The sequence below is a fragment of the Lynx rufus genome, unplaced genomic scaffold (genome assembly GCF_022079265.1).
Source record: "Lynx rufus isolate CCGP_SWC_20201006 ecotype Redwood Valley unplaced genomic scaffold, mLynRuf1.p SCAF_20, whole genome shotgun sequence".
Lineage (NCBI taxonomy): Eukaryota > Metazoa > Chordata > Mammalia > Carnivora > Felidae > Lynx > Lynx rufus.
In genome coordinates, this window is record NW_025814835.1 from 2707717 (window position 1) to 2727305 (window position 19589).

Below are 19589 nucleotides of genomic sequence, written 5' to 3' on the forward strand. Positions count from 1 at the left end.
GCGCGCACCGACCGGGCTGCAGAGACCTGCACACGCCCGGAATGCCAGGCAAGCGGACAGACACCGCTTCCAGGACGCCTCGACACCTTGCTCTCACCCTCCCCACTCGGATTTCTTACCACGTGCGTGTCGAAATTAGTCCAGAGTAATTTAATACACCGTTCAACACACACGTTTTCTGCTTTTCAAAAAACACAAAAACAAAACCAAAAACAATGAGCGAGACAAGGCACGCCCACACCGTGCGGGAGAACGTATAAAGCAGCACGGGCTTCCCACAACATAACGTGGCATTCAATAAAGACCTGAAAAAGTATTATCAATTCAGCAAATCCAACTGTAGGCATCTATCCTAATGAAATAATTAAAGATGCATAGAAAGACGTTATTATTTATAATGTTAAGAAAGTATAGGGGCATCCAGGTGGTTCAGTCAGTTATGCACCCGATTTCGGCTCAGGTCATGATCTCATGGTTTGTGAGCCCACGTCGGGCTCTGTGCTGACAGCTCGGAGCCTGGAGCCTGCTTCGGATTCTGTGTCTCCCTCTCTCTCTCTCTGCCCTACTCCGCTCATGATCTATCTCTCTCTGTCTCTCAAAAAATGAATAAACATTAAAAAACAATTTTAAACTATTCTTATATATATATAAACTATTATGGAAAGCACATATAGCAAAAAAAAAGTCTGAAAGATTATACACGCATTCTCTCTAAATGTTGTGATTATTGGTTCTTTTAATAATGTTACTCTTCTTAATCTTTAGTTTCCAGCTTTTTTCCAAAGTAAATACATATTACGTATACAGTAAGTTTCAAAAAGATAAAAACACATTATTTTGTATTAAAAAGCAAAGACATATAAAAAGAAGAGACAAACCTATGTAGAAAGTATGAACTCAATTTTTAGGATGCAAATTTTCCGCATGCGACTTCGATCATGTATTTGTTTTTCTGTCTCAGGAGGAAAATATACCAAACAGTTATCTGTAACCATCCTTGGAGAGTAGAATTAAAACTTTTATTTTCCCCTTTTTACTTTTTTGCATGTTCCTAATTTTACATAATAAGCAGAGATATGGGGGGGGTTAATATTTTCAAAGCAGCAGCCATTTACACACTGCAGACACAAGCGCCCCCGCCCCCCTCACCAGCGACAGAGAGCCTGGGTTTCCCTCATCAGCACTGCAGCCCCGTCGGCCCTCAAGTGCTCCCAATACCACACCTGTGGTCCTCGCAGAGTCCCTGACTGTGGTGTTTAACCTGCTTTGGGTCATCATGAACTTCTCGTCCCCCAAATTCCCACACCTCAGGGGGTTCAGACGCCAAGCAAGGAGACACTACCATCTTGAGAGACAGAATATTTACTTCTGGCCACTGCGGAATCCTACAAAAGTTCATTTCTGATAAAAAAAAAAAAGGGGGGGGTGGGTAGGGGAAATATACCAAACATTGAAGGGTCTCTGCCCTAAGGTACTGCCGAAAAAGAAAACGTTTTGTCAGTCAACTAGAGATTCAGCCAAGGCACATTTAGTGATAGTTATCTCCTTGAAATCTATACGCAAGGCTTTTTTACACTAGCTTCCACCTAAAATCCCCCTAAGGATTAGATGCATTTTAAAAATCCATGAACAAAGTATAGGCCAAAATAATTACCTCTTCCTTTTCATGCAGCATAATATGCGCTTTGAGACTAGCCACTCTGGAGAACTTCTTGTTACACACAGGACAGGTAGGGTCTTCCCCATTGTGGGTGCATTTATGAAGTGTCAGGTTGAATTCAACATTAAATGTTTGGGGGCACTGGTCACATCGATGTGGCTATTTGGAGAGAAAAGTCAAGAAGCCACTGAAACACAATCTTTCCATAATAAATGTCATTCAAATATCAACAAGTACCACGATCTACAACCTTTCTAAGGAATTTCTGAAGTCTCTTCTGGACCTGAAGTCAATAAATCCAAAATGGACACAGCAAAGCTCCTGGCAAAATTCCTCAGAAGATTATAAGGATGACAACACGTGTATGTAGAAAATATCTTGAATAAGAAATGCTGCATATAAATGCATCAGGATATAGTCTCTATGAAAATAAACGTGGGGCACCTAGGTGGCTCAGTCGGTCGAGCATCCGACTTAGCGCAATTTGTGGGTTCAAGCCCCACGTTGGGCTCTGTGCTGACAGCTCAGAGCCCGGAGCCTGTTTCAGGTTCTGTCTCTCTGTCTCTGCCCCTCCCTCACTTGTGCTCCTTCATGCTCTCTTGCTCTCTGTCAAAAATAAATAAATAAACATTTTAAAAAATATATGTATGGGCGCCTGGGTGGCTCAGCTGGTTAAGCGTCTGACTTCAGCTCAGGTCATGATCTCACAGTCTGTGGGTTCGAGCCCCGAGTAGGGCTCTGTGCTGACAGCTCAGAGCCTGGAGCCTGCTTCGGATTCTGTGTCTCCCTCCCTCTCTGCCCCTCCCCCACTTGGGCGTTCTCGTATGTTCTCTCTCTCTCTCAAATAAATAAACAAACAAACAAACATTAAAAAAAAGAAAAGAAAAGAAAAGAAAGGGGAGAAATTTCAACTCACTGGGTTGGATTTTTCCGTTCTTTTCTGATCAACTCTACTGCTCTGAACAATACCACTTCAAGTAAAACAAGTAATCAACGTTTTTAGGTTTTCAGAGAGTTGCTTCTCACAGTGTAAAATTTCCCCCAAATGAAAAGTATTCTGCCACTTACTTGTAGAAAGATAAAGTAATCGCTGGCATTTCTGAAGTATCAAGACCCTGAAGAGTCAGTATTTTCAGATTTTCCGCTTGGGAGGGTAGTCCCAGTCGGTACCAGCACTAACGTTACTATACTCGGTCATATGTTATCTCTAATATTCGCACTGCAGACAAAGCCAGAGTGAGTCACCTCTTGTTCTCCAGAGGAGACTTCCCTGGTCATCTGAACTCGAATGGCTCACCGGCTTACATTCTCCTCATCCAGAGGAAAGTCAACAACCACTTTTTAATGGTGGTTCTAACTGCCACTTCCTATCTATCGGGCAGATCATTCCATTAAGACACTAATTCCCTTAACCTAGCCCACAAGGGGCCCTGAAAAGAAGGATTCAAATCTCTATTTAAGATAGTGTTAGTCCCTGCTGAAATTCGATCTAAAGTATCTGGAATCTCTTATAAAATGCAAGACACCTTAAGGATAACGCTCCCTGCTGGAGAAAAACCCATCAAGATACACCAATGTTGTGTTCAGGCATACAGAAACCGAACTACTGAAAGTCCCGTTTCGAGATTATTTCTTTTGTCCGCTGACAGAGAACTTCAACACCTAGATTCCCTAGGTGAACCACCCCCCCCCCTTCGTCTCATTAACCAATATAATGGCTAGGAAACGACTACAACTTAACACAAAACGTCAAAGATTTATTGACGTAAGATAAAACGCTCCACGACTGAGGAATCTAACTTACAAGGAAAAGTTTTATTTGACGTGGTGATTTTCACAATACCTCCAGTTTCAACGCTCACATTTCTGACACCCCTCTTGAGAATACATACCTTGTCATTTCGCTCGTGATCCCTCATGTGGCGTTGAAACTGGGACTCTTTTGGAAAAGATAGCAGACAGATTTCACACTTATGGAAGTTTGGAACTTGATAGGCATAATTAGTGTTCTCCGCATTCAATGTTAAAACTCCATCTATAAAATTGCATAAGTATAGACAATAAATACCAGTTGTTATTCTCATCACATAAATAAAACTAAGTTATTTGGTTATTATTTAGAAACCAAATGACGTCAGGGATTTATGAGAGAATTTAGAAGAAATTAATGGTATCTTAAATGTTTTAAGCGGACACGTTCTTAAGTTAGATATGAGAAACGCTGGGACACCTGAGGCACAGCACGAAAGAATTCTAAGTCCCCGTGGTAGGGTTTTTAGAAACCTGAAGCTAAACTCCTGAGCTTGATATCCACGCAAAGACACACGAAAGCCAAGTCTCTTAGCCTTGCCTTTGGCCTTAACATGGTTTCAAAGTCACCTGAAATCGCAGAGGCATTTCACCTCTAAGCCACTTTGAGGATTCACCAATAACCCCCACTGTTCCTCTTCCATCACGCAGCAAACAAAACTCAGGTGGAGACAGAAAAGCTAACTGGAGCACTCAATCCACCTCTGAAAACTGCCGCAGAGCAAGAGAAGTCAAAGGGGAGAAAACTCGTCCCCCGATGGTTACCGGTCAGACGGACAGAGGCCGGCAGTGCTCCCTCCGGATGAGCCCTGGGCCTCACGACACGCTTCTCGACACCACTCAGGTCAACAGCTACAAACATAAGAGTATTTTCTAATAAAAATATGCAATAATCACAAAAATTCGTCAAGAATTTCAGGAAATAAAGATGTCCAAAACTGCTACAACTCTTTAAATAAACTCCAAGTCTTACTATAATGTAGACACAAATACATAATACATGTTAATGATACAAGAGCTAGAAATAACAGCACGTACGACTCTTTGTATCAAATCTGACTCAAAAATATTAAAATTTCGGGGCGCCTGGGTGGCGCAGTCAGTTAAGCGTCCGACTTCAGCCAGGTCACGATCTCGCGGTCCGTGAGTTCGAGCCCCGCGTCGGGCTCTGGGCTGATGGCTCAGAGCCTGGAGCCTGTTTCCGATTCTGTGTCTCCCTCTCTCTCTGCCCCTTCCCCGTTCATGCTCTGTCTCTCTCTGTCCCAAAAAAAATAAATAAACGTTGAAAAAAAAAAATTAAAAAAAAAATATTAAAATTTAGAAATCTGGAAGTAAAGTAGGGTTGATTTTAAGACTCTAGTGTTAAAGTAAGCCCCAGAAAGTGTTCTATTTCTCAAATGTCCACGTGGTAAACATGGGCATTCCACATTTTCAAAAGACCTCTAAATGCCTCCCTTGAGAAAAGAAGCCACAGTTCCAAGTTTGGCCAAAAGTCCTTCTCCTAAGGTGCAAGTGCCCTGAAGGAGAAGTGTGGCCACGGATGGGGGGCGGGGCAGAGGCCAGGCCACGGAGGAGGTGGGGTGGCCGGGCACACAGAGTGGGTGGCACCTTCAAGAATTCCTCCGGCGCACCCCGGGTAAAGCCGATTTGTTTCTAGAAACACTGGCATAGTTCGATAGACCACAACTTCATCCAGAAACAAACGGGTCTACTACAGAAAAGATGCACATAGCTTTTATTCTATTTATCTTCAACTATATCCACATTCTGTTCACAGACATGCATTCAAAATTTCTACAGTAAATTAGTAACAAATGTTTTAGGACTCCCCGGGTCCCCCCAAAAATGGTTGCTGGGACATCAATTGATATATTATTCCCTTTGGAAAAGTTTGTACTATGGAAAGAAACAGTTTGGGAGGTTGAGAATGTTCAAGTAAAATATCTGTTGAAAATTGTGTTTTAAGAACTCAGTAGCAACTGCTTCCACCGAATGGCTGAATACAGAGGTGACAGAGCTCCTCCATAAACACAAAACTAAAAGGCTACTTCAGGACGTAGAACGAAACGATGTTCATAGCGTCTATGCTGAAACTGCTTAATGACAGCCCAAAATGAGAAAGGATGTAATTATGTAATTACCTGCAACTAACAGATAAAACCCAAGAGATAAGAGACTATACACTCAAACCTGAAAATCACATTGTTTTGCTTATGAATTAAGACTTTTCCAGGGAAGATTTTTATCTTAAGAAGCAAGACCTCCCTCCTTAACGAAGCTCAAAACATACTAAAATCATGTTTTCAGTACATCCCTTCCACCAGCGATAATACACTATTAATTTGGTTCAAACACAAACTTAAAACGATAATTCAAATCAAAGTGTAACTACAAGGGAAAAACATGTCTTAGTTTCCACAGCGAGCATAATTTTAAAATCCACAGCATCTCTCGACTTTCGCTCTGCTTTGGGGGCACAGGCTTTGCACACGTCATTTCTCTGTACTGAGAAAGTACGAAGCCTTCCTCCCAGGGCGAGGTGGGCTCTATCATGCACACTGTTCTTTCCGGACAGCGTCCCGGGCCTTACAAAGAACTCTTTCGCCTATCACCTCTTCAAGTTCATTCGAATGTCCAATTTCCGGTCCACAGAGTACGTGTGTTGTTCAGAAAGAAGCCTATGAAACAAATGTATCCTTAGGACGAGCTTAGGAGGTCCACAAACCCTGTGAAACCCACACGTCCACGCACTTCCCGTTGTGCTGGGGGAGAGGTAGCATGTCCACAGCCACTGAGGCCACCAGATTGTTTAAGGGGCCACGGATCTAAGTAAGGTGTGATCACGCGAACGGTCCGCCCTCCTGGGGACAGCTGCATTGTTAAGAAGCGGCCCGAGGAACGTCACGTGACACTCGGGCAGCACACGTTCCTGATGCTGTCCAAATCAGGTCGGTGTCCTCTGTACCCGACTCCACACACACAGAGTAAGCACAGAGCCACCTGCATCCAGCAGGGCCCAAATCTAAGAGTTCACCCAGGCCAGGATTTTTCAAGTACGCCTTTCTGCCCGTCCCCGCCCCCAGAGGCAGGGGATGATCACTCCGAGATCAGTTTACCCAGTCACCTAACACGCACAGGCACGAACACATTCTCTTCAACTGTCCGCCCTTCCTGACTCCAAGGACACAAATTCACCACCAAATTTCAACAAACACTGACTGTACAAAGATCAGAAATTGAGCAGGGGTGTCTGGGTGGCTCAGTCAGTTAAGAGTCAGACTCTTGAACTCAGCTCAGGTCAAGATCTCAGGGTCTGTGAGATCGAGCCCTGTGTCGGGCTCTACACAGAGGTGGAGCCTGCTTGAGATCCCCTCTCCGCCTCCCTTCCGAAAAATAAACTTAAAAAAAAATTGAGCAGCTTTGTTTTCCTCGAAAAAATTGTGAACACTAGTTTCAGAATCATTTAACCCCACACAGAGATTCTCAAGAGTATATAATAACTGACCAGCCCCAAAACAATAAAGCCTCAGAGTCGCTCAGATGAAATGAGACAGATAACGTCTCCTGGCACCACGAGGACAAGCCTGCCAATGACTGAGGGGCACAGCCACCTCTAATGCTGTCCTTCCGCTCCACGGCCCTCCACGGCCCTCCACAACCACACTGCTCCACAGCTTTATGCAGGCCTGCTCTGTAAGGACCTGGGACGGGATGAGCTCTCTTACAAATTGGTCCTCTTCCCAGACCGGGCATGGCAGCTCAGCCCAGTCAGCTAAATCTTAATGGCAAAGGTCTGTTCCTTATGTCCAATCTAAAGAGCTAAGTTGATCTCTCTTTTTTTTTTTAAACATTTTTTAATGTTTATTTATTTTTGAGACACACATACACACACACACACACACACACACACACACACACACACACACACAGAGGGTAAGGGAGGAGGGGCAGAGAGGAAGACACAGAATCCGAAGCAGGCTCCGGGCTGTGAGCTGTCAGCACAGAGCCCGACGTGGGGCTCAAACCCACAAGACACAAGATCATGACCCGAGCTGAAGTTGGACGCTTAACCGACTCAGCCACCCAGGCCCCCCCCCTCTTTTTTTTTTTTTCAAAGATCTTTTTAAGTAATCCCTACACCCAATGTGGGCCTCGAACTCACAACCCAGAGATCAAGAGATCCGTGCTCCTCTGCCTGAGCCAGTCCGGTGCCCCTCTAAGTTGATGTCTTCTACAAAATGCCTGTCTGTCACATGAGAGTTCCCCAAAATCTATTACATTTATAGCGTTCCACTGACCTACCTCAAATCTGCATCTCCGGACTGAAATTCTCAAGCACCGTGCATTGATGACCTGGGCTATCCATAAATCCTGCTGAGGCATTCTCAGTATTAAATATCGGATATCAGTATCGATAATTATTATTACTCAATATAATTATAATTATATATTACATAGTCTGCATACTAATTACATAATTATAATTATATAATCAATATTAAAATGAGATACACCAGTTTCAGTTTCTAGACTGAACTAACCCCTAAACTTTGTATCTCTTTTCATGTTTTTGAATAAAAACCTTCCAAAATATCATTGACCTATCTTCTGCGATAGGCCCATCTTCCAACACCCCACCCTGTCCCCGGAACCCAGCTCTCTACCCACGTGACCTCTGCCCCCTGACCCCAGCTGCCTTCTGAGGCTGCCCCGGGGAGTCTGACAGCCACCACCCTGCTTCAGGTGAGGCCACTTCCCTACCATTCTCTCCTTTCTCTTACTGCTTCCTACTTGCTCCTGTTCTTGGATCCCTGCTGCTCCCCCACACGGGCCAGCATTCGGGCAGGAGCGGTTCAAGGGCAAGCATGGGGGGGTCTGGGCCCGTGAGCCTTTCTAGGTCATCACGGTGTCTCCGAAGCCTCGCTCAAAGCCTGGCATGTCCTGAGCGCCCAGCGAGTAGTTGCTAAGTCGTCGGAGATACGATGAAAGTTATGACTCTTTCGGTCTCTCCCCAGTTGTCTGAAGCTCCCAAGACCAACATATCTAATTTCCACTTTCAGCCTGACTCACGCCTCAAAATGACCTAAGTTACACTCAGTACTTCTCCAGCTTGTTGCGTATCCACCGACCATCCTGACTTTGCGCACATGTTCTCTAGCCATGTGGTTGTTCCAGGAGCCATTATCTTCTCCCTAGAATCTTTCAGAACACCCAGTGCTCCGGTCAACAGCTCCAGCCACAAGCACCCGCTTTCCTCTCAGAAGGAACAAGCATCTGTCAACTCAGGAGTGCCCGCACCGAGAGAGGCGAGTACTGTCAGGGAAGATTCTGGCCCTGTTTGAATCTGACCTCTATCATCTATTCAAATGTATCTACTATTAAGTAAATATTCATTTGGAAATGAAGGTAATCCTCAAAACGCAATCGATGAAAAAAGCAGTATGTTTGCGGTGCTATTACTGCTTTAATAAAGGGACGGGTGGGGCAGAGATTTACCGTGAGTTTGCTTGTATGTGCACACGATGTCCTTGAGAAACTACAGAAAAAAATAACAGCATTGGTGACCTGTAAAAATGGCAACTACGTGAGTGGGACGAGGGCTGGGAAAGGGACTTCCATTTTTTAAAAGTCCAAACCATTAGAATGTATTACCTGTTCAAAAAGAATTAAAAAGGAAGAGATAAAATTTACTCTGGGGGAAAGGTGAGTTATACAGTCCATACCTTTGCTGCAAAACTAAGGAAACAAAGACCCCAGAGAAACTTAGCTACTTGGTCAAAATCACACAATAAGCCAGGGCAGAAGAGGGAGTGATTTTCAAGTCCTAGAATCAGGCTTCCTTGCCTCTTAAGGTCCTGATTTCTGAGACAAGACCCCAATTTCAACATTATGCCTACTGTAAAAACAGCAGATGAACTGGGATTCTATCGACAGTACTTTGTCAGTTATCAGCCCAAGACTGCTTATGTTCTTTCCGTATAAAACAGATTCAACGGACTGTCAAGCCAAAGCACTGGTCAAAACCATGAGGAGTTTTGGGGTGCCTGGGTGGCTCAGTCGGTTGCGTGTCCGACTTCAGCTTAGGTCATGATCTCATGGCTGGTGAGTTCGAGCCCCACATCAGGCTCTGTGCTGACAGCTTGGAGCCGGGAGTCTGCTTCAGATTCTGTGTCTCCCTCTCTCTCTGCTCCTCCCCCACTCATGCTCTGTATCTCTCTCTCTCCCTCAAAAATAAACAAACATTAAAAAAAAAAGAGAGAACCATGAGGAGTTTCAATGAGAATCAGAGTCAGAGACACTGGCACTGGTTTCATGATACATGATATGAAACGTATCTGTGGCACAGAGTTAAAGATAAATACTTGGTCAGAAACTCATTACATGATCCCTAACAGGGTCAGGCCGCTCATATTCCCACGGTAAAGTTCACCTTTACCCAGGAGCACTTTCAATGCCCGTCAGTAGGTACCTGTGTGAAGGTCCCCTTTCATGACTCAGGTTACATTTTCTCTGCTTTTAAAAGGAGTATCAAGTCCTCTTTCAAATATTTGCTTTTATTACCTGTAAATTTTGATTTCTAAAGAAAGACTTTAAACTCAGGTGGCTGTATATTTAGACACCACACGTTATCCAAATTTAACGAAACTACAGTGCGTTAAAATTACAACAAAATAAAGCCTCCAGGATCTAAAGCCCCGCCAGCTAGCTAAAACGTATCTAGGCCCAAGGTCTAAAAGTAACAGGGCCTTTTTGAGACTGATCTGAGATGTACTGCTGAGGATAACCTCCTTAGACGATGCACAAAACTAATTTTCCATACGTGACAGAATCACTTCTTATTGACGTATTCACTGCCAACGCTGTTTCTCATCTCTGCGAACGTACGGTTCATGTCAGCATGCGACAACCATCAGGTAGAGCTGAATGAAGACTGCCACAGAAAACTGCGTGGCCCCGTCCGAGAGCCTGGCCTGATTTCCAATGACGTATGTATGTGCAGGACATGCTATTTTTAACGTACCTATCTTTAAAACCGGGTATCTATAGCTTAAAGTTTCGGTCGTCGGTCACAGATTAGAGAGATGGTGATGAAAACAGGCCTAGCAGTCATGAGACTGAGTGTCCGTCCTGCCAAGTGGTCAGTAAGGTCTCCGCAAACCAGATAATCCGTCGCTTGGCTCAATTCTTCCTCCAAAGATGAGGCTGGTTTCCTTACAGGGAATTTACAGGGTGGTTGTGGAAATCCAAGTTATAATAAATAGGAAACAAAAAATACTTCTCCAGAAAAGCAAAATGCACATCTACTAGGAAGGCCAGAATTAAAAAGACAGACGAAAACAAGGATTGATGAAATATGAAGCAACTGGAAATCGCATGTGCCATGAGAAAGAGTTAAAATCACTACAATCACTCAAAAACCATCTGGCAGCATTGACCAAAGCTGAACGCACATAAACCCTGAACCCAGCAATTCAGCTCCCAGGTATAGCCCCACAGAAACCTGCACATACGTGGACCAAAAACATGTTTAGGGGCACGTGGGTGGCTCAGTCAGTTGAGCATCTAACTGATTTCAGCTCAGGTCACGATCTCATGGTCCTGAGATCGAGCCCCGCACCGGGCTCTGCTCTGGGTGTGGAGTCTGCTTAAAATTCTCTCTCCCTTTGCCCCTCTCCCACACGTGCTCTCCCTTAAAAAAATCAAACCACATGTTTAAAAATGCTTACAGAAGCATTACTATGACAGCCGGCAGCTAAAAACAATGCAAATGCCCTTAAATAGTAGACGAAGAATTGTCAATCTACAGGTGAGAAGCAGAACAATGAAGCATCTAGATGGAACACCTAAAGAAAGGTCTCCATGATCTTACGACTGTCAAAAATTCCCTACACAGGTCCCAAAAGTACTAAACGTGAAAGAACTGATGTTAGACAATATTAGGATCGGGAATTTCTTTCATGGAAAGATATCCTTAGAAGAGTGAGGGGCAAAGTAAAAGAACTCCTCCACGGTATATACAAAGAACTCCTATAAGTCAATAATGAAAAGACACACAACCCTTCACCAAAAATAGACAGATGTCAAGCAAGCATACAAAAAGATGGTCTACACTGTATCTCAGAAGGGAACTGCGGATTCAAACAATGACACACCACCGTACACCTAGGAGAAGGACTAAAGTCTAAACAAATCAATACCAGATGCTAACGAGGATGTGGAGCAACAGAAACTCCCATTCTCTGCTGGTGACAATGCACAATGGCACAGCCACTTTGGAAGAGGGCGGCGATCTCTTGCAGAGCGAAACACAGTCTCCCCACACCATCCAGCACAGTGTTTACCCACACGAGCCGCACAAAAAACCCGGCGCACAAACGTTTATAGCAAGTCGCAACTGCCCCAAACCGGAAGCAACCAAGATATCCTTCAAAATGTAAATAAACGGACTGTGGCACATCCAGACAATGGGATATTATTCAACAATAAAAAGAAATGAGCTGTCAAGCCATGAAGAGATGTGAGGGAATCTTAATTGCATATCGCTTAGTGAAAGAGGGCAGTCCGAAGCTCTGTATGGTATGATTCCCACTTGAGAGCAGGCAGAACGATGGAGACAGTGAACCCTAATGTAAACTAGGGACTTTACTACAAAACTGATCCATTGTTACAAATATAACACTATTACAAGATGAGAATAAGAGGGGAAATCCTGGGGGGGGGGGGATTGGGGAGGGGGATGATAAGAAGTATAGAGGAACTAAGTACTCTCTGCTCAATTTAACGTAAGCCTGAAACTGCTATAAAAAGCAAAGTCTATTAACTAAAAATACATAAATAAGATATCCAACCCAGCAGGAAAGTGGGAAAAGACTTAAACAGGAGCCTCACAAGAGAAAACAAACGGCTAATGAACATAAAGCACCGAAGCGCAAGTTAGAAGTCAAGATTAACACTACACAGACTGGAATAGCTAAGATACGAAAAGGACAGCGCAGACGGGACTCTCGGACGCTGCTGGTAGGAGATTAAACTAGCACAGTCACTAGACAACTGTTCGGCAGTGTCTGCTGGGACCCAGAAGCGCATACAAGTTCACAGCAGCGCTGACCTGTAATAGCCCCAAAGTGGAAACCATCCAAGCACCCAGAGCAGAAAGGGCAAACTGACAGTGTGTTACACAACGGAATAATATACAACCATGTGAATGAACCTATCTCTGCCAAACAATAGCAGGGAGGGGCGCCTGGGTGGCTCAGTGAGTTGAACATCAAGACTCTTGATTTTGCCTCAGGTCCAGATCTCAGGTTTCATGAGCTCCAGCCCCCAGCAGGGCTCTGTGCTGACAGCGCAGAGCCCGCTGGGGATTCTCTCTCTCCCTCTCTGCCCCTCCCCCACTTGCTCTTTCTCTCAAAATAAATACATAAAAGCATTAAAAAATAAAACCCACAAATGAGAACAGGGATGATCTCATAAAAGCAAACACTGAATGAATGAAGCCAGAAACAAAACGGTACATACTGTGAATCCAACTTAGTTTGAAAGCAAGTCGAACTAACCTGAGGTATCAGAAGAGGACAGTGGGGCGGAGAGGGAGGTGGTAGTAACTGGGAGGAACAAAAGGAACTTTTAAGATACCGCCGATGTTCTGCATACGTGAAGTTCTTCACTTTAAAATCCACACACTTCCTGTATAGATGTTCTGTTTGATTAACATCATTACCAGAATACGATAAGGCTTTCAAAAAAAATTTTTTTTCAACGTTTATTTATTTTTGGGACAGAGAGAGACAGAGCATGAACGGGGGAGGGGCAGAGAGAGAGGGAGACACAGAATCGGAAACAGGCTCCAGGCTCCGAGCCATCAGCCCAGAGCCTGACGCGGGGCTCGAACTCCCGGACCGCGAGATCGTGACCTGGCTGAAGTCGGACGCTTAACCGACTGCGCCACCCAGGCGCCCCATGGCTTTCAAAAACATACAGGTCTGGCTTCTCTTGAAAAATCACAAGCCACGGCGATAACTGGACGGAGCAGAGCAGGAGCCTGCCCCCGGTGGACAGAACGGGACCCCCACACTTCTCTGAAACCCCCAGAAGCACTGGCACCTGTTACCTTCCCCTGCTCTGCTAGCCTCTGTGGCTGACTCCCGTATTCAGAATTCAGACCCCCGTTGGTGCTGCTTATTATGTTAAGTAAATTATTCTAATCCACTAAAGCAACAGTTTTCCGCTCTGCTGAGAGGAATTTGGGGGGACGGCACCCTAGAGGGCCATCTCGGAAACCCTCAGTCTCATGCCTTTCAACCTGCACAGCCCTGCCACAGATCAATGGTTTTCAGCCTTGACCACACGGCAGAATCACCCGGGTTCCACCTCACCGGTTTGGAAGTAACTGGACTCAAGGCCCGGTCATCGGGATTTTTTAAATCTCCTCAGGTAATTTCATCAACGTTTTGCCAAGGGTGAAAACCACCCCTCGAGACCTTGCCGTATTATTTCACGTAAGAAAGTTCTAACACTAAAAGTAGTTTGAAAAACAGTTGGGCACAGAGACACAGTCTTTGTATACAGAGAAAATATAAAGACCCTGATATATGATAACGATCATTTTAAAAAGCACTGAATTGATTTTATCTAATGAAGAATTATGGTGTAGTACAGTTTTCCCAGGCTGTATTTGTGTCAGAGACCAAGATTTTTTTTAAAATACATCCTTATAATGAAATATTTTTCTTTTATTGTGAAAAGACCAAGATTTTGAACTCATGTTAACTCACCACTTGTTTCCAGGATAGTAAAATCTTTAAATTTTGTGTTGCCTAATACACTTTCCTCAAAATACTAAACACTCCAAGTTTCTGCCTACCTAAAAAGTTCAACTACAGAGAGTGAAGGGCACTCCTTTATGAAAAAATCTTTTCGGGGCGCCTGGGTGGCTCAGGTGGTTGGGCATCCGACTTCAGCTCAGGTCATGATCTCACAGTCCGTGAGTTCGAGTCCCACGTCGGGCTCTGTGCTGACAGCTCAGAGCCCAGAGCCCGCTTCAGATTCTGTGTCTTCCTCTCTCTCTGCCCCTCCCCTGCTCATGCTCTCTGTCTCAAAATAAATTAAGAAAATGTATATTTTCATCCTTGGACACCTGATATTGTCAGAAAGTTCTTATTCAAAGCAGACTCTGTCTCCCCTTAACTGTTACCGCCAGGAGTACCTAGTTCCGCCCGCTGAAGCAGAGGACTCACCTCTAAATCTGAGGGCGCGGGACCTCCTGCCGTCTCGCACACAAAATCCTACTGCTGAGCCCTTCCCGCTAGCCCAGTGCCCTTGGAGGGGGCAGCAGCTCCCTGAGCACGCGCAATAAAATCTGGAGTGGCCTGAAGTGATCATCTGAGCAACAGAGGACTTGTGGATCCATTTGGCTCAAGCCCCGTCTCAGCTCTCAGCTCTGGAGATGAAGCGTTACAAATACTCCTCCGACAGAAAACAGAACGTGAGCAGGAGTCCGACCACAGGTACAGCCCGGGAGAAAAAGCGTGTGCCAGCGCACTGGAAAAAACAAACGGAGGCCAGACAAGGTCCCAAAATGTGGCTTCCATCAAGGTCACTACTGCTTAGCAAAACTAAAGCGTGAGGAGGAAGCACTCGTATCTCACCCAGCTTTACTCGCCCAGGAGAGTGCCAGGCGCCAAGCAAGGGCTCGACAAACACGCCCCTCAGCTGGGAGCCCAGGCTTACTCACCACGGGGTCCCCCTCCCCGGCAGCTGGTGTCCTGCAAGATCCCCGGCGGATGCCAGAAACCACAGAGGGCGTGGAACCCTGTACATCGGGTCTTTTCCTACGCTTACACACCTACCACAAAGTTGAGCATACGCTGCGCACAGTACGAGATCACCAAGAACTGATAACCGAGTAGACACCCGTGACGACATTCTACAGAAGCCGTGTGCATGGGGTCGCCCTCTCTCTCACTGTGCCGCACCTGCCCTTCTGGTGACGACAGATGATACAGTCCCCGCGTGACCAGATGAAGGGAGGTGAGTGACCTTAGGCCTGTGAGGCATTGGGACACAGCGTGGGGCCACCGTGACCTCCTGAGGACAGGCCGTGACCTCCTGAGGACAGGCCGCAAAGAGGATCACGTGCTTCGGCCCGCGGGGCCCGAACAGATGGAAACGGAAAGTGCGGAGAAGGGTGGACCACTGCACTCGTCCTGAGCCAATTACTTCCAGAAAGGTTTGTCAGCGGGCCTACCCCCACCTCCTCTTGAGGTTTCCACACTGACAGCATCCTCTCCGGGAACCCCGCACTTCCAGCGCCTGTTACCTGCCGCCCGAAGCACAGTCCCCACCGTCGCAGGACACAGGGTCCTGAGGAGCCAAGGCAGGAGATGACCGCTCTGCTGTTGAACTTTGCAACCCAGCCCCTAGCACGGCGACAGGCAGTGCTTTAAAACGTTTTAAATAAACTAACCCATGTGTAGGGCTTTCTATTTATCAAGGTGGAACAATACAACGCACCGTCTGGTCAAACGCAGGTTCAAATCTCAACTGTGCTGACTAGGCGGGGAAACCTTCCAAATCCCTTCACCTCTCTGAGCTGCATTTCCCCGCCTGCAAAAATCCCCACCGATCTTCCACGTTTTCTTAGGAATAAAATTCCTAACGGTAACACAGAAAACAAGGTAATTTCAGGCAATGAGAGGTATCATTAACAGAGTGACAGAGCAACAGTCCTCAAACATTCTGGGGATCTTTTCACGTTCTTAAATATTACTGAGGACTCCGAAGACCTTAAGTTTATATAGATTACATCATTATTCGCCCTACTCAAACCGAGCACTGTTTAAAATAGCTCTTCAATCAAAAGCAAACATCTAGCGTATGTTAATGCAAATACATATTTTTATGAAAAGTATATTCTCAAAAAAAACCGGGGAAGAGTTTTCACTTTTAGAAATCTTTTTAATGTCTGACAAAACAAGCGGATCCTCCTATCTGCTTCCGCATTCTCTCTGTTGCAACCGATATGTTGCGTTTCATTTTCCTGCAAATTATTTTACTTTGATAGGTTGAGTTTGCCGTTTCGAGTGAAATACACCACTGGCTTGATTCACGCAAAGGCGTCAGCAATTTTACTCCTAATCGTTTTTGTACCACTAGGGCAAACGTTAACCAAGTGGAGAAACCAAATAGTGCCGCTATGAAAAGATTTACCTTGCAGACCCCTGAAAGCGCCTCCGGGAACTCCAGGGGTCCACGAACCACACTTTGAGAACCACCGTGGTAGAAAAAGACACCAGGTGTAAAGTGAAGTTATTTGCAGGCAGGTTTGAGGAAGGCCTTTTTTAGGAAGCTGACGCCCTGAGACCTAAGGGAGGAGTCAGAGGAGGCGGATTCTCAGAATATCTGAGAGGAACACGAAGAATTGAACGCTACAGCAAGGAAAGAGGGAAATGAGCCCTAGACAAAGGCCAGATCAATTAGGATCCTGCAGGAATGTAGATTTGACTTTAAGAGAAATCCTTTGAGGAGTTTTAATCAGGGTGTGGCCCTATGATGTCCGTTTAAAGAGCCCCTCCACGGACAGGTGATGGACCTAGGCTGGGGCCAGACTACCTGGGACTCCAGTCCACCTGGAGACAAGGGGGCTGGGGAGCCGAGGACACTGACGACAGAAGAGGTGGGGCTCACTGCAAACACATTTTTGAGGAAGAAGCCACAAGACTTCATTATGAACCGTCTTCAGGAATAAGAGAAGGAGTATTGTTCTTAAGTTCGGGGCTTGAAAACCCAAGCGAACGGTGATGCCATTCAGGAAGATGGGGAAGATTGGGGGGATTAGGTTCCCAGCCCTCCGTCAAGGCAGATTTACATTCTCCATCCTAAGCCTTCGTTAGAGCACCTGAGAGGCACTGCACCTTCTGTTATTTTTGGCAGAGGGCACATTAACAAAAGTACAAACACTGGACGAAATGAGGCCAAAACCAAGGCAGTGAGGTCTTTCAGAACTCCTTCCAGAAGCCAAGAGCCACTAATCAAGATTCTGAGCAGTTACTGCCCAACTACAAATCTGCAAACCTGCACGGTTCCCCCGCCAGCGTCCCACTAAGCTCCCTAAGCGCTGTGCGAGGGGTGCGGGTTCCTGCTCAAATTCATACGCGCTCCTGTCCCAACGTCTCCTTCATTTGCCCGTCTGTTAACTTGATCGGTTATGAGACCAGTAAGAGCGTCTGGTCGGTACGTCCCGTCAGTAAGTTTACACCGCTGGCTGGTCTCGACCTCTCTCCCTAAATGCGATGAAGGGCACACTTAAACACTATCGATCTGCAGTTTCCAGAACTGACCTTGCTGCGTTCTGAAAACCAGTGCGTGTGCGCGCCGCCTGGCACCAGCCCTTGAGTGAGTCCCAGTTTACTCCTCCTCCGGGGAAGGGTAAGCCTGGGCCACCGGGCTCGGGGACCAGCCAGCGACAGGTACGAGCCCCGGGAGCGCGTTCCAAGTCCGCACGGCCGGATCCAGCGCCCACGCAGCCCCCTCTACGACCGCCCCGGCTCTGGTCCCCACCCCACCCCCGGTTCCCCCAGTCCCCCGGGCCCCGCTGGTGCCCTCCCGGTCCCCCGGCCTTCCAGGCCCCGGGGCCGGTCTACCCGGCCGTCCCCCAGGTCCGACCCTCCCCACCCCCACCCCCACCCCATCCCACCCCCCGGGGCCGCGCGCCCGAGGGCCTCCCCAGGGCCTCCCCGCCGGGGCCGCGCAGCGAGAGAGCACTCGACGCTCCGGGGCGGCCAGGCCGGCCGGGGCGCCGCTCCCTCAGGCCCGCGGGTAGGGCGGGCCCTGCCGCCCGCCCACGCTACGCGCGGCCTCGGAGATGGCGGCGGGGCCCGGCGTCCCCGCGACCCGCCCGGGGAGGGCGCCTCCCTCAGGAAGGCCGCCCGCCGCCCCGGACGCCGGGCCGGGCTGGGCGGCGGGCGGGCCGGGGAGGCCGGATCCCCGCGGGCGGAGGACGGCGGGGGAGGAGGGCGGCCGGGGGAGGAGGAGGAGGAGGAGGGGGAGGGAGGAGGGCGGCGGCGGCGGCGGCGCGCACCTCGCCCCCGGCCCCCGCCGCCGCCGCCCGCCCGGCCCAGGAAAGTAGGCCCAGCCCGGCGGAGGGGCCCGCCGCGCCGCGCCGGTATCATTCCGCCCGCGCCCTGCGGCCCGCACTCGGGCGGCGGCGGCGGCGGCGGGCGCGGCGGCGGGCGCGGCGGCGGCGGCGGGCCCCGGCCCCGCTCGCCGCCCCCGGCCCCGCCGCCCCCGGCCCGGGCCGCTCCCGGCGCCCTCCGCGCCGCATCCGGGGACTATATTCGCGCGGAGCGGCACAGCGCGGCCGGCCCGGACGAGGCCGCTTACCGGTGTCGCCGCGCGCCTTGCTCTCCTTGGGCTTCGGGGGGCGGCCCCGCGGCATCGTCGGCGGCGGCGGCGGCGGACCACCCCTCGGCCGCACACACACTCACACACATACACTCGGCGGAGCGCGCACGCGCGGGGACCGGCCGCGGGGACGCGGCGCGCGCCCGGCCGAGCGACGGAGGCGGGCGGAGCGGCCCGGGAGGGCGGGCGGCCGCCGAGCCCTGTCTGGGCGCCCGCGGGCCTCACGGGGGGAAGGCGCCCGAGGGAGCGAACGGGAGAGCTAGCACCGAGCCGACTTCGGCGGGTTCCATGGCCCGGCGGGCCGCGTTAGGGGCGTTGGGCGCGGGTGCGCGGTGGGGGCGGGGAGAGGCGCCGTGCGCATGCGCGTTCCGCCGTTCGGGCCTGGCGCGGCCGGGCGGCCTGCGGGGCCGTGGTCGCCTGGCGGCCGCCGCCTCCGACGGCCGGCCTGGGGGGAGCGGGAGGGCCGCGGTCACCCTCGGTCACCTTGGGCCCCTATGGCCTGGCAGGGCGGGCCGCGGTCACTCTCGGTCGCCATCGGTCACCCTCGGCCCTGGTCGGAGGGGAGCGGCATGTGGACGTCCTCCGTCATCCTGGGTCCCAATGGCCGGCCTGGGGGGAACGGAAGGGCCGCGGTCACTCCCCGTGCCAGTGGCCTGAGGGGGGGTGGGCGACCGTGGTCCTCCTCGGTCCTGGTCTGAGAGGAGCGGGCTGTGGTCAC

The 19589-nt window shown here is 48.8% G+C and overlaps 1 protein-coding gene across 10 annotated transcripts in view; it reads right to left on the reverse strand.

Moving 5' to 3' along the window:
- Nucleotides 1–18950, reverse strand: part of ZNF236 (zinc finger protein 236) — a 107063-nt gene extending 88113 nt beyond the window's left edge. For 2 of the 10 annotated variants that reach the window (XR_006963302.1, XM_047086356.1), the window contains exons 1-3: nt 4235–4580; nt 3553–3695; nt 1655–1819 (exon numbers count right to left, since the gene is read on the reverse strand). Coding sequence is in view for 8 of the 10 variants with exons in the window: in XM_047086356.1 (XP_046942312.1) it covers nt 1655–1819; nt 3553–3695; nt 4235–4331 (405 nt within the window). In the remaining 2 variants the exon portion in view is untranslated. Of the gene's footprint in view, nt 1–1654; nt 1820–3552; nt 3696–4234; nt 4584–10490; nt 11063–16678; nt 17786–17808; nt 17968–18850 lie in introns of those variants that run through there. The other 8 variants (XM_047086349.1, XM_047086348.1, XM_047086352.1 and 5 more) reach the window with 7 other exon arrangements.
- Between the last annotated feature and the right edge of the window lie 639 nt (nt 18951–19589).